The following is a 15,493-nucleotide window of genomic DNA, read 5'->3' as shown; positions in this document are numbered from 1 at the left end:
AGCCCCACCCTCCCAAATATGCTATTGAAAAGACCTACACAGCCCAACTGCTATTTAATGGGACAAAACCATCAATACCTTTAACTCACATTCAGGTCCCCAGTAGAGAGACTGGAGCTGCCCTCCTTGCACACCTCTGTATAGCATGAATGGGGGGGAACAGTACTCAGCACTCAAGCATGGGAGGAGAGAGGGCAGGAATAGCATCCCTGGGGCACACTGGCAGAGCTCAGGATGGAGTCCGCTTGCCTCCCGCCTGAGAAATCAACTTCCATAAGACTTGCAAAAGTCAATCACAGCGTAAGAAAGAACTGGTGGGAATGCTTACAGTTATTTGCTCTCTCTTGTAATGACATGCCTCAATTACACATCAGAGTTTCAGGGGCAGGTTTTAAATAAAAATCAGTTTTTTAAGATGCTGTGGTACAAACAGGGCCTGTCATCACTTCTCCCTCCCCCTCATTTCATTCAATGAGCTCCCAAAGCAGGGGACAGAAGACATACTTACTCTGGCTTTTGTGGTACCCCCTTGAGGTGATAAAGCACAAGAGTGCCTAAGACCATGGCTAAATTGGTCCTGCCCACTCCAGTTTGGCAGCTGAAAAGTAAAGCAGGAGGTGGTTTGCCAGGGTCCCGAAGCAGGAGCAGGTTTGGACTCTCCTATGAGTGAGATATACATGGATTGCATTATAACCTCTTTCACGCACAGGCGCAACACAACACACTTCACAGAGAATACAGGCAAACAGCAGACACTACAATATACAGGACAGAAGAAAAATGTTAACATACTAGTACTTGGTGCCTACATAACTCCATCTTCCATGTGGAAGTCTCAAAGTGCATCACAAAGGGAGAAAAGTCTTGCTGTTTTCACAAATGGAAACTAAGCTAGGGAGATTAAATGACTTGGTTCAAGGTCATGTTCTGAGTCAGTGTCAGAGCTAAGACTCGATTCCCTGCCTGGTGTTCTTACTACTAGATGATGTTCCTTGCCTTGCAGCTAACAAAACACAAAAGAAAGAGAGGTTCCAAAGGTTACTGCTGTATAGGACAACAGGAGAGAAACACAAAGAAATAAAATGGGAAAGATTTGTTTGATGAGAGCATCTCTAGCAGCAGACATCATAAACAAAATCCTCAAGTAGTTTTTGGCGGTCAGAGCACACACTCAAAAAGGCACAAAGTTAGCAAATGGAAGGCATCACCAACAGGCTAATGAAAGACAACATTCTGAGAGAGAGCCAACATGACTTCATTGCGGGTAGGTCTTGCCTGACCAACCTCATTTCCTTCTATGACCAAGTAGACGGTAGGCTGGCAATTCAGGCCAACCTAAACAGGCTCGCTAGGTGGGCAGATCAAAACCTGATGACATTCAACAGAGAAATACAAGGTGCTCCACCACGGGAGAAAAAACCCACATCATATTTAGAGGCTCAGCAGTGCTACACTCACTAGCACTACGACCAAAAGAGACTTAGCCACCACCACAAGATGAACATGAGCCACCAATGCAATGCCACAGCCAGCAAAGCAACTAAAACTCTGGCTTGCATCTACTGATACATCTTAAGCAAGACCCAAGAAGTCATTCTCCTGCTTTACTCGGCCTTGGTGAGACTGCAGCTGGAGTACTGCATGCAATTCTGCGCTCCGTACTTTAGAAGGGATGTGGAGAAGCTTGAGAGAGTCCAGAGGAGAACCACATGCATGATTAGAGGTCAAGAGAACAGGCCTTATGAGGAGAGGCTGAGAGGCATGGAACTCTTCAGCCTGGAGAAGCAAAGGCTCAGGGGTGACTTGGTGGCGGCCTATAAGTATATAAGGAACTGGGAGAACATCTGTTCACCAGGGCACCCCAAGGGAAGACTAGGACTAGCTATCAGAAACTGCTGGAAGACCATTTTAGACTAGACATAAGGAAAAACAAAACTTCTTTACCATCCAAGTTCTCCAGAGTCCGGAATAGATTCCCTCCAGAAGTGGTCCAAGCACCTACTATGGATACATTTAAGAAATGCTTGGATGCTTATCTTGCTGGGGTGATCTGACCCCAGCTGACTTACTGCCCCTTGGGCAAGGGGGCTGGACCCAATGATCTCGCAAGGTCCCTTCCAGTCTTAATCTCTATGAAATCTATGAAGGTTAGCCACAAAAAGCATTTTGCCACCACTGTTACTTATTTTTCACCTGAAAATACTTATGCTTTTCCTGTGAATAGCTAAAGCGATAGTGAAGAACCCAGAGGAGATGAAGGCTTGCTCACAAATATACACTGTTCTGATCTTAAATTGTATGACTGCAAAACCTCACCAAAAGTATGCCCAATAGCTAAAAATTTAAAAAAGTATAGAAGAAAATCAATGGTTTTGACAGGGTGGAGGGAAATATATAGACACACACACACACACACACACACACACAAAAGCTTTGAGTGGAAAAGCCTCTGCTGCTAATGACAGTGGCAGTTTTGTCACATAGCAACATGGTTCACTCATTTAGAGAAACAGCCAACTGGGCAAACAACTACTTCACTTTTCTTGGCAAGACTCACGTCCATAAACTCAAAGAGACAAGGATTTCACGCAAAGACTCTAAACAGCTCCAAACGAAAGAATCTGGAGTGCTGGGGAAACATCAATTCCAACAAAATTGTTGTCTAAAGACTGAATCCCATAGGAAAGCTCCCTGTTGAATTTGGTTCATCTTGGACAGGAGCAGTGGAGCAAAGGGGGAACAAAGGGGATAGATGAGATACTTGAAAAGTTTCAAACTAATGTTGCCTTTTATTTAACACTAACCTTAGAATTCTTTAGGTGAGTTCTAGTGTGACATACATACTATCTTGTAATTATTCATTCTAAACTACAAGAGCAGCCTTTGTGGCATAGATTAACTAAGAATTCCCATGCCTTCTGTGGCTACCGTAGAACTAAGTAAAATAAGCAAAGTGTCAAACTTGATTTCTAGAATTCATCAAGCACAGATACTTTAGAGTAGAGAACAAGGTACACCCTATCACTCAAATTTCTGAGGTAGAAGTTTCAAACTGTTATTCAACCTGTGTTCCATTTGCTCCCTACACTTTGAATTGTTATTATTAGGCCTCTGCCAGACATGCAGGTAAATGGTGAGAGGGGATTTAATGCACAAATCACACAATTGTGCTTCCTGCTGTGCTACACATGCATAATAACAGGTGTGATTATGGTCTCAAGCATTAGATCCCATCATGCATTATTGCCAGTGCAGGTGGAGCCCAGGATCCCCCTGCACGGGCAAGTTGCAAGCTCCCACAGCTGAGACACCCATCAGATGGTGGGCAGTATTACATGTTTTCTGTGGAATAACTTTGTGGCTTATTCCTGGATTAATGATGCGGCCGAGGTACAATTTAAGATGTGATTATGTCTTAAGCATAATGTATGGCAGGAGCCTTAGATACACTTTATTAAGTTACAATAACAAAAAAGAAATCCATACTAAGTAAAATAGTTGGAGTGGGAACTATAGACAGCATTTCCAGCATATAAAGTAGTCATCTTGGGTACTCCACTTAAAGTCTTGGGCAAAATCTGCCTATGCTGATGCAGGAAATCTATCGACTAAGACAAAAAAAAAACTAAAGAAAAACAGCACAAGTTCCCCAAACAGTATTCAAATCTATATGTCCCATTCTTATCTTGTGACCTCCACACACACTCCAGTCACTCCATGGGGTAACTAAGGAAAATGAGCACACTCAAGTCCTCCTCTCTGTCATTGTGCTCATTACCACAGAGTTTTCTGGGCTGACAAGTACTCAGCAGCAGCTAGTCCTTAAGCAAACTCTATACCAAAACAAATCATAACACCTGAGTCAAGGCTACCAGAGATACTCACTCCAAATTACACATAGCAGGCTTCCTAGGAAAACTAATGGCTAAAGAAAAATGACCTAGAAAAATAAGGGGCACAAAGGAAGATGGTGGAGGCAAACAAAGACTAAAAACTGCATTTCAGTCATCCCTAATGGGCATGAGAGGTGCACACAGCTCAAGAGTACAAATTGATGAAGCTTCTATGCAGGCAAACAGGCATCCTGCTGTGTCCAACAAAAAGCTCCAAAAAGGCAGGGCAAGGAGGAGAATGTGTGAAAGAGCATAAGGCATGAGGGAAAAAGGTTCAGAAGAGCAGTTGCCCTCAGCATGCAACTCAAATAGGAAGGAGCTAAGATAAACAGAAGTCGCTGATTTTTTCGTATTACACTGCCTCAGAGTAACACACAACCACATCTGAAATGGTCTGAATTCAAGGCAGCTGTTTGTCATTTCTGCTCGAGTCTCAAACAACTCATTCAATGGAGAATTTGAATGCCAAGAAAGCAGTAGCACAGTTTTTAAATGTTCCCTAGGAGAAAGGTCTGTTCCACACAAGTTCTTTCTCTCTGAAAGAACTGAAAAAGAAAGTCTTACTTTAAATTAACACAGACTGTTAATTTCAAGCACATGCTACTGCTCTGTAGAGCCACACAATATGAACCACAGACAAGAAAAGAAAGCTTATTGTTTTGTGAGTTATCTGATGAAAAGTGCAAGAGTGATAGCCCAGGAGACTCAAACCCTCAGTTTAAGCATGAATGGTTACAGCAGTCAGCAGCCTATTAGCCTCATTCACAATTCCCCTCAACATAGTTCACTCTAACTTAGAGCAGTGATTCTCAACTAAGGTGCCACAGCTCCCTGGTGTGCCTGGAGATCCTTTCAAGGGTGCCACAGGGTGCCACATAATGTTACCACTGTTAGATGTGCAAACATGATTCACAAACCCGGAGGCTTCAAATAGGAAATGCACAGTTTTAAAAACATTCTGACCTGTTGTGGTCCTTCTAAGTTCTTTGCAACACAAGAATTGCTCTAATATTTTTCTGTAGTCAAAAACTGAATGAAAGTCCAGAGCTACCATTGTCTGAGGGTGCCTTGTGTCTAAAGAGGTTGAGAACCACTGATCTGGACAGAGCCTCTCTAGGGAATGTGCTCTTCACCACAGTGTCAAATATAGTGATGGTCATCATTAATCCGGAACTGTACCAAGACCATCAGCTACCATGACAGAAGCCACAGAGCACAGCCCTATGATGGCAACAGACTATTGATGACTGAATCCAAGCCAATTTGAATCAGTAACTAGAGGCAAGAGGTACATGTGTGCGCCACCAGTGATGCCCGAGTCATTCCGGCCCCCAGAATATTTGAAGGGCCTCTGGTCTGTGCTCTCAGCATCTCACATGTGGTACAGGTTTGTAGCAACTATGTAACAGTGTCCCTTATGATGACAGGCCTTACCTCCTGAAGCAGAGGGGTTCAGCACTGCATTTCTAGTCAGCTACCACAAAACTATGATTGTCTACATAAGTTTAGAAGCAGAAACACAAGTTTAAACAGAGGCAGGCAGTGGCTGCCCAGCTCCAAATCCAAAATCAAACTCATCCAGTAAGTGTGCTGTAAGAAGGTCATTAGTCTGGTTATTCCACGGACTACGAACCCCAGGGCAAGCCTTGGCTCCAACTTAGGCTCAATCAGACTCATCATATGACCAACTCATGTGCATCACCTTTCTTCTCTCCCTTGCCCAAGTCTTAGTTAGCAGGGAAGCTAGGTAAGAAAGACAGAACCCCCACTGGAAATCAGGTGCTGCACTTGACCTCAGCTTGTTTCCCCTAGGAGAAGCTACAGCATATGCAGCAACTGTGGGCAGAATTCACTGACCCAATTTCTGCTGCTCTGAGCAGAAAGACCAGCAGCCATTTGATGTTTTATCTCTCTCTACCTCCACACTGTTAAAATGAGACTTCTGCATTCAGCCATTCTTACCCTGAGGAAATTGATGAAAACATCAAACTGTGCTTCAAGAGGCGCCCCATCCACAGGCAGAGGCAGACGACAGTACCTGCCAAATACAGTAAAAAACCATTCACTGGGAGAATAAAGACTTAAAATGAGAGGGGAGGGCTGGGAAAGTCCCACAAAGAAAGGCATAAACAAGAAACATTGTTACACATTTAGTAACATTCATTTGGTTTACCTGTACATCTAGAGACTCCTATTATGGTTATAAAGGGCAGTGCTTCTGCCATTCAAGCTTGAGCACCGAAAGCTTTTATGGGCATGGGAGAAATCCATGCCTGATATTAGGTGTCCTATAAATCTTTCTTCAAACCCTTCACCTGTTGTTCTGGGAGGAGAGAGTTGTATAGCTCCCCCTACAGCTAATGCTGCTCTCCAGCAAGACAAAAGGGCTTTTTCCCTTTCTTCCACCAGTCTGAATACACATGTTGACACCATAAAGCCCATGTGCACTGGCAGATGATGAGTACAACCCAAAGCTGTAATTATGAACACACCGTTTCAGGTCTGGCACCTTGGATTTAAAAAAAACCAAAACCCCAAGCTGAGCATGTGGTGGCCTTCCTATGCACAGACCTGCCAAATTATTATGGAATAAACATGCAGAAGAAGAGAAGAGGGAGAAGAGGAACCCAAGCAATATGGGAATATCATTTATGTCTAAGCATTACCTGTAAGATGGCAGCAGAAAAATGGGCCTCTTGTATACTTCTTCTGTCACATGGATGTCCTCTTCACAATGGATGCTCACAGAATGCGGCTCATCTTTGAAATGTTCAATATCATTATAGACATAGTATGTGTTCTCACTCAGCTGGGCAAAGTCATGTATCTTCAGTAGACAAACCAAACAAAAACAATTTAAAAGCCATTCTTACTGTTTAACTTCCATTTCCAACTATATTATCAAAACAGCATGTGGGGATGCTAGAGAAATGGTGCAACTGTTATAAGTAGCATATGGGTCCATTTTGCAAAAGTAACCTGCTACTCTGTTGAGCTCATAAGCAGTTTATTCATTAGGTACTGCTCATTGTGCAAAAATCACAAGAAGCCAAATACTGGAACAGGAAGGAAAGTATTGTAAATTGAGACTAAGGTGAACTGTAAAGCATGCAGACTCAGCGCCAGAGCAGAAGGGGCAGATAGAAAGACAGGGACAGTCATACAGATGCTCCTAAGTGGAACCGCACAGCTGTTTGAATTTGGTTAACTGCAAAGGCCCAGAATGGGAACCACAGGAACCCTTCATGCAAGGAAAAAAAGGTCAGTACAAGACCCTGTGCCATTTTAGCATACCAGTTTCTTAAGCACTAAAGCAAATACAGCTACATATATATTGTGCAAGCACATTTACACACACATGGCCCCTCACAGCAGCCCCTTCCCAAGACAGTAGAGTCTTCAGAAAAGCCACCCCACAGCATAGTATTAAAATTATCACACAGTCACAATGAGTTCCTAACTGCCCTTCCTCTCTTGCCAAACACACCTCCTATCACCTCTGTTCACCAAAGCTCTCAAAACAACTAGAGGAGCATTAGTTCCCAGCATCCCACTCAAAGAAATGGCCAGCTTAGATGTTCAATCACCTCTTTCCGGATTGCAAGCTCCAAGTTTTCCACTTTGACTCCTCTCTGCAGACCATGCAGATTTTCATGCAAGTTCTCCTTTCCTCTGGGTGTGTAGGGTACAAAATCATTTTCCACGCGTAGAAATACCACAGGCTCCTCACGAACACAGAAGAAGATGCACTCCTGAAAAGACACAAGTACGTACAGCCAACAGCCTTCCAACTAGCTAGCTTTGTGAATGGCAGACGAAGGCCTAGGTGAGATCAACTTCTAGCTAAAGAACGTCTGGCTAAAGTTGAACCCAGGCTACAAGGAGGCAATGCAGCTAGGGAGAGAGGGAAAAAGCTTTTCCAAGACCTTGATTCTGCCACAAAAGATCCCTCTCTGTTTGCTAAATCAGTTACCAGCTTTAGAGTCCTTTGGAACACCTTATGGCTATATCTAGGCCAAAGCAGGCATGACAGTGAAAACACCTGCCTCTAATTCAGGAGTGGGCAAAACGCGGCCTACAGGCTGGATGTGGCCCACCAGGCCATTCTATCCGGCCCGCGGGGCCTCTAAATATTTAGAAAATATTTATCTGCCCCTGGCTGCCTGTCATGCGGCCCTTGATGGTTTGCCAAAACTCAGTAAGCGGCCCTCCACCCAAATTAATTGCGCACCCTTGCTCTAATTGCACCTGTCCAGAAAGTTCTTGTAAGTCAGAGCTGACTATGCTGAGCCCCACAGTCACGGACTCTTAACTTCTATTACTGAATCACATTCTACTTAGAGGTAAAGCTCCCCAAACTGACAGTGTGCCAGGCAGTAAAGAATGCAGCAGCATACATTTCACCCCAGACATGTCTCTGTACTGGCTTCCACTGAATACAGTCTAACTCAAAGCCTCTGTCTTCTTTATGTCTCTCCATGGGCTTTGACCCTACCTACCTGAGAGGTTTCCCCTTCTTTCCATGATCAAGAGCTCCCAACATAGCTACATTTTCTTAGAACTAACCTACAGAAGACTCCTCAGTAACAGGAGTCAGAATTTTTTCAGGAGCTGAACAAGACTGTGGGACTCACTGATGCAAAGAAATAAAGAGTGGCCACAGACCACCCCAACTCCCAGAACCAAAAGAAAAAAATGCTTAAGTTTCTCATTTCACAATATTGTTTTTACAGACAATGACAAATGAAAGAATCTATGCTTGACACAAGAAAATTACTTCTGACCAGGTGATAGGACAACTTATTCTAGTTTTTAAATGCTTGTGACACATTGAACTACTATGGTAACAAGCACAATATGTGAACCTAGACATCTGGGAGAGACTTGTAATCCTGAAATGCTTGGAAAATGAAGAGCTCCATTACCCAACACTGGGACTGTGCAAGTAAAACAGTAAGGAGACAGGGTTATTACTTGTCCTGTGTTCTGGGAAACTTAAAACAATAGCCTTTATGCCTTCCCTCACAGGCTCTTAGAACAGCCTTACAATAGTATAAAATTCACTGCCTTGTGTACAAGATCTCGCCCTATAACACCTGAGATGGCAATGAGGATGAACATGTTATTCATCTTCAAGAAGTAATTGTCCTGGATACAAGGGGAGATGCCAAATTCTGAAAGGCTGCCTTATTCTCAAAGACAACCATTTCAGTTAGATTCCTCTACCAGAGCCACTCTGTTACTTGTGTGAGTTGCAGGAGTCAACCCCCCCGCCCCCCCATGCCACACTCCCTGCCATGGGGCAGAGATTCCCAGCTGTTCTTCTCAGTAAAATGGGAATAAGAGGAACTAAAAATAAATTACGAGGGCAGCAATACTAGAACATTATCTTACTTCTATCCATGCCCGACCAAGGAGAGTGGCTCTTTTCAAGTGAATGCTGGTATTCCACAAGGGAACTGAACAGCTGGAAATTTCCACAGAGGCATTACTCCTATGATCTTTCCCTTGCCCTCAGGGCACAGAGCAAGGCACCTCTTGGATTATTCCTCTGGAGGTAGTTATGACAAGCATTAAACAGCTGAACTTTAAGCTGGGATTTGCCATCACTAGCCTGTTTGCGTTTTGAGTTACAGGTACAGCTACTGCATTCTCACATACCATAGAGATTCCTATCCAGACTGCACAGTACTCTTCACTTTGTACTGCCCATAGGTGTCAACAGGCCCAACACGTCAGTGATAATAAGTACTGTTAGAGTGATGTCTGACCTAATGAAGAATGTCTTGCATTCAAAAGTTTGTCTAACTCTATCCCGACTCTGCAATTGGTCCAACAAAAGTTGGGGTTTTTTACTGGACTCTGCAGTTGGTCCAATAAAAAATATCACCCAAAGAAATCCTTGCCTCAGTCATAATAAGGGCAGACAGAAATTGAAAAAGAGTCACTACGTCATAACAACTTGGATGGTTGAACTTAACACTTGTCACAAACAGGAGGTCCAGTGTCATTTGGCTGCACTGCACATAGATGTTGCAGCATTTTATGTAACACAGTTCATTGCAAAGCCTAGGCAAGGGCAGAGCGACAGCTCACCCAGCCTACATACTAACGAAAGATTCCACTGAACAAGTTAGCTTGATTATCCCTTCCATTGCACAAACTCCAAACTTACAAAAGCAGAGAAAACCTCAACAATGACACTTTATTTCGCTTTAAGCAGTACTACATTATATTTTGATATAAATTGACCTCACTATATGAGACTTCAATTGTATATACGGGTTTATTTTATAACACTTGCATCCATTGATGAACAGGGTTTACTTACACATATTAAACAGAAAAATAAACCTTATAACATGTCTACTATACAGATAACTTTGCCATTGACTGTCCCCTTTCCCTACCATATACACAGACCTTGTGCCCATCATTCTGGAGTTTCTGCATCACTTGTTTGAATCCATCGAGGCTTGGTTGTCCCATTCCAAACACTGCATACCCTCCTCTTGCCTGTCGGAAATTTGGAGCTCCACAACTACTAGTAGTGTTCAATACGTCTAACTTACTGTATACATCTCTGACCATAAAATATTTCCCCTGCAAAATAGGTAGTGGAGGGAGTAAAAAAAAAAAAAAAGTGTTGAGTAAGAAACACACAACATATTACATAAAGCCAAACATCTACATACACCTGTAGCAGAGCAAGAAGAGAAAGAGGCAAGAGAAGACAATTTCCTCAAAGAAACCCTTCCCAAACACCTGTTCCGCACACCCCGTCTGATCATGGATGATCACAAGTGCACAGCAGAATATTTCTGCCTACTAGTACTCTACTTTCCTGTAGTGATTTACCCATTTGCATCAGCTTGCCTGTTCTGAATAATGGAAAACAACTTCAGCCCATTGTGCTATAGAGAAAAATTTCTTCCCAAGTCTTTCTCCAGTAGGTCTAGGGCTTATACTCTGAAGAAGAAAACCTAGTTCCACTTGAAAAGCTAAGCAAATCACTGCTACCAATCCCAGAGCCCACATGTACACAGCTTGAGAACAGAGGATTCCATGTTTGTGAACCTGAGCTCAAAACTTTTCAAAAAACTGAAATGAGACTATTCCCATGACTATGTTAAAACTAACCTCAGCTGCCTCTCTCTTTCCCTTCCACCACCGACTAGCTCCTGACGTTGGTTCCTTCCCCACCATCTCACCCACTCTACTTATGCAAAGCATTCTCTTCCAGATGCAAATCAGCCAATCCCATATGTAGAAGAAAGCTTCACTTCCAACAGCTGAAATGAAATTAACCATGAAGAAAATTGCCCAGATATCCTACCCTTCCCTTAGCTCATAAAAGACACTATTTTAATCTAAAAAAACCCTAACCTATTTGCTCCAGGCTCCATGCAAAAAACCCATGTTAATGGCAAAGGATGGTCTGCAGTATTTACCTGTACAAGGTAGTGTTCTGGAGTGGTTTCCGAAATCCGCCCCACTGTGTAGTTGGACTTGAGTAGGTCATCATGAATCTGGAATTCCTCTTTGCAGTTGTAACTGAAAGCCACATACAAAAGTCACAGGGTATTCAACACAAAGGGGCTTTCTCCACTCAAGTATGGGAATTGCTGACTGGAAAAGGTCAAGTGATTGAAGCTCAGGGAAGCAGAAATATGGTTTTGAAAACCCAACTTTCCCATCCTTTTAAATTAGGGAACTCCAAGAATGACATATGGTCTATAACTAAAACCATTAGTTAATTTTTTGTCATGCAACCAAAGTTATATTGTATTCTGTGCATGGTAATAACCATTTCAGATGTGCCATGCAAGATGTGGGACAAGGCATTTTCTAGCAGCACAGGGATGACTGACTCCAATAGGCCAGAGCTGCTATTGTGGGACAGGATGGAGAGAAAATCTCTGAATCCTGTACCCATCAAGGAGTCTGCTGACCTGAGGGAACAGGAGAGAGGTGCCCAGGCCTTCTGAAAGGCTGTCCCTATTAGGGAAGGAGGCAGTAGAGTGTGGCTGAAACAACTCACCTCTTCCCCCCAGAAGAATGTTTGCTTAGGAAAATGAAATGCATCCTGAAATCCATGAGTCAGGCAAAGCAAAGGAAATTTCCTAGTTTTTAATGCAACAAGAAGGGCAGTGCTCTAAGAAGCTTTGGCAGGGAGGGAATGCCACATGCCAACTGGCTGGGGCAAAAAGACCCATTATTTACAAAAGAATTCCTGGCTTCAGCAACTCACGTAATAACTACTGGTGCCACTTTGTTGGTGATGATGGACTTCGCTTTGCTGTTGTGAAGACCAACGGTCTGGAAGGAGTGGATGCTAAGAGAGTGACGGTCATCCATGGTCCCGTTGCCGTGAACGTTCTCAAACGTAGCTGCTGAGACAGTCTGTTGAGCCGTGCTGGCAGTTGTACCCATAATCCACAGGCAACTTCACAATTCAACCAGGAAGACAGACAGCAGGCAAAGGGGAAGAAATAAGGAGAGTGGAAAAAAATAAAAACCCTTTAGGGGGCTGCTCTAAAGAAGTCCCAACTCCAACAAACAGTCATCAGACATACTTCAGAAAGGTTCAGGTTTGACAATGCACAGGCAATTCTAAGACACCATCTGCCCATTTAAAGACTTCCATTTATTTTAATGCTTGTGAAAGCAAGGTATTATAGGCCCTCACTAGAGTCAGGAAGAGCATTGGCAACTCCCTGGCAAAATCCACTATCTTCTTTAACCTGGGCCCATCTGCACACCCCATCATCCAGTGCACTCCGGTTCCTATTTTTGTGTCTCTCAGCCGCTACTACAAGTCACACACAAAAAAAGTCATCGGTTCTTCCATTCAGCCTTGCTATTCTATTCCCATGGTTTCTCTTCAGCAGAGGCTGCCTGTCAGACCCCAGAGAACTAACTCAGACATTAAAAAACCCAAACAAAACAGAAACACCCACAACTTTGTTTGACAGTTATCCAAGGGAAGCTGAGAACTCTTACGGTTTCTGACACATTCTGATCCATTTCCACTTTTTCACAGAAAACAATACAAAAGTAGCCTCAAGGAACACACGAATAAGCTGGAAGTTCATGGTTCCCTCTGGCTATGTATCCTGACTCTTGCCATTTCAGAGTAGGCTAAACTCCATTCTCAAAGCCTGACATGTGGCTTCTGTCCTTCCACATCAAGGATTAAATACAAACCACTGCAATTCCTGCACTGTCCCCACAGACATCACTGCTGCCCTTGGCTCTACCATAAGTCTCCGAGTGGCCTTGGACAAGGCACCTGGCTCTGTTTTGGTCACACTCTCTCCATCTGCATTGCTCTTTGCAATCTACTGATGAACAAATGAGAGTCCTCCTCTACAGCAAAGCCAAGGAGACTGCAGAGTGAGGGATAAGGCAAAGAATAGGTACTGCCTTGTTTTATTCTTACTATTCAGCTCAGTTATCTCACCAGTGACATTCTCCTTTTGCCTTTCTCTCCATTTTAAGTACAAATCAAGATCTAACCTGCAGGCTACCATCAGCCGGTATGAATGGGGCTGGGAAAAGGCAGTACAGGCTGTATCAAGGCCAAGAGGAAAATAATGGGCCCCCTTAATTAAAATCTCGTTTCTCCAGACTTCAGCCATATTGAACGCATCAGACCACCAGGTTTGCCAAGAGAGGGGAGAGTCCAGCCAACCCTTTTTTTTTAATAGAATGTCCTAAGCTCATACCTCAAGATGATGTAAAGCTTCTCAACTTAAACACCAATCTTCATACGAGTATGAGCCAACGGGCACATACTCGCTGGAGTTTGAACACAGGGAGGTCAGAGAGATTTGAATAATTTGGATCACAGGACAAGGGATGGCTCTGGTGTTTTCCTTTGGTTGGAAAAATGTGCTCTTATTCCCACATTTTTGCTAGATGACAACACACTTTTCCAAACTCTTCCCTATGTATTTCTTTGGGGCAGAAGGGAGAAAGGGATGTGTTGTCCGCTCTACAGCCACACCTAACAAACCTGAAACTTCCTTAGTACCACATCACTATCCTGAACAGACTCTAGTGTGAAAAACCAGACAAACATATTTTTGCCTTTTTAAGTGGTAGGAGAGTGCAGACAGTCTAGCCACCTGCCTCCCACATGTGCTTAACTGCTCTTAGCCATCATCTCAGAGTACTGCAGCAGAAAGATGCATTTAAGTGTCTTTCCAATGATAGCCAAACAGAGAGCAGTGACAGAGGCTGCAAATTAATATGCAAGAGGGAAATGGAAACAGTTTTTCTTAGACAGAAATATAGACCATCTGGAACAATGTCACAGGACATGCAGAAGAAACAGAGATTTGTACAGAAGCCAAAACATGTGCTGCAAAAAGCTGTTTCTAGTCTAGCTGTGGAACCAAGCTAGAAAGGCAGAGCAGGGATAAGCACTATAGACAGGATAGAGGAGCAGCATCCTGACTGGGGAGAAAGCCTCTGCTAAAGCATAGATGTCTCACAGAAAGGCTAAATGTTCACAATTTTTCTTCTATTCCTTCCTTGGTGTTTGCAGAAGGGTGTTATCAATCATCCACAGGGCTGCCCTCTAGCACCACTTTCAGGAGGACTGCACCCTGCCCAGAAAGAGCTCATATATCCTCACGTAGCACCAGACTGTGTCTAGATAGTGACGGAGGGAGGGCATTAGCCAAACTATCCCTCTTCCCTCAGTCTCATTTACTCCCTTTTCTACCTCATATCGTTATGAATCCCTTCCAGTTGGGAAAGGCTAACTGGAGCAACCTTAATGCTCCTGCCAGCATAGGGACTCTCATGGAGAAGAGCCTTCCATTAGTAAAGCTTTCCAAGAGAGTCAGAAATGGGTATTTTTCTCTTAGATTTGGGGACCAAAATACCCACCTGCAGAAGATCCATTGTCTTGAATTCAACAGTTCATTTAGTGTGATTTAAGTCAGTCAGCAGATGGCACCATTGAGTGGCATAAGGCTTTGCTGGCAACCATGAGCACAAGCTGCTGCTGGCTCAGAGCAAAGATTAGCACTATTGTTTATTTTTGTGGTGCTAAGCAGTATGTTAGTTACTTCAAACACAAAGTTCCTGCCCCAGACTGAAGATGCTTTACAGCAGGAGTGCCCAACCTTTTTGAATGTGGGGCCGGATCACGAACTTTTTTATCACCCAGTGGGCCAGCAAGCCATATTCAGAGACATCACAGGAAGTGGTATCACATCAGGAAGTGATGTCACATGACCTTTGACACCAGTGAAGTTGTAGGGGTTGACATGGTGCTGGTTGACATGGCATGAATGCCCCAGTTGACATGGTGCTGCAGGAGCCAATTGGCTACAACCGGGTTTACCTGGTGCTGCAGGACCCGCCTGCACGGAACCGGGTGAGCACCAGCCAGGAAAAGCAGCATGCAGCTGAAGCCAGTTTCCCATGAGCTGCTGGGGACAGGAGGAGGCCGGCCAGGTCTGCACCAGCCAGCAGAAGCGGCGGCGGAGCCGTGTGCCACTCGGGACTGACCGGTACAGACTCGTCCCGTCCCAAGCGGCACACAGCTCTGCCGCCGCTTCTGCTGGCCAATACAGACGTGGCCG

At 43.9% G+C, this 15,493-nt stretch overlaps 1 protein-coding gene across 3 annotated transcripts in view; it reads right to left on the bottom strand.

Annotated features, from left to right (window-relative positions):
* The window catches only part of PALD1 (phosphatase domain containing, paladin 1), a 219,411-nt gene that overhangs the window by 119,422 nt on the left and 84,496 nt on the right, over positions 1–15,493 (bottom strand). For all 3 annotated transcript variants that reach the window (XM_019507806.1, XM_019507807.1, XM_019507808.1), the window contains 7 exons: positions 12,145–12,339; positions 11,345–11,447; positions 10,317–10,496; positions 7,481–7,645; positions 6,560–6,720; positions 5,856–5,931; positions 509–660 (listed from right to left, as the gene is read on the bottom strand). In XM_019507806.1, coding sequence (XP_019363351.1) covers positions 509–660; positions 5,856–5,931; positions 6,560–6,720; positions 7,481–7,645; positions 10,317–10,496; positions 11,345–11,447; positions 12,145–12,339 — 1,032 coding nt within the window. The remainder of the gene's footprint in view (positions 1–508; positions 661–5,855; positions 5,932–6,559; positions 6,721–7,480; positions 7,646–10,316; positions 10,497–11,344; positions 11,448–12,144; positions 12,340–15,493) is intronic.

Source organism: Gavialis gangeticus, unplaced genomic scaffold (genome assembly GCF_001723915.1).
Source record: "Gavialis gangeticus isolate Ggan-Ray unplaced genomic scaffold, GavGan_comp1, whole genome shotgun sequence".
In the NCBI taxonomy this organism is placed as follows: Eukaryota; Metazoa; Chordata; order Crocodylia; family Gavialidae; genus Gavialis; species Gavialis gangeticus.
This window is presented reverse-complemented; position numbering and strand designations above follow the sequence as displayed.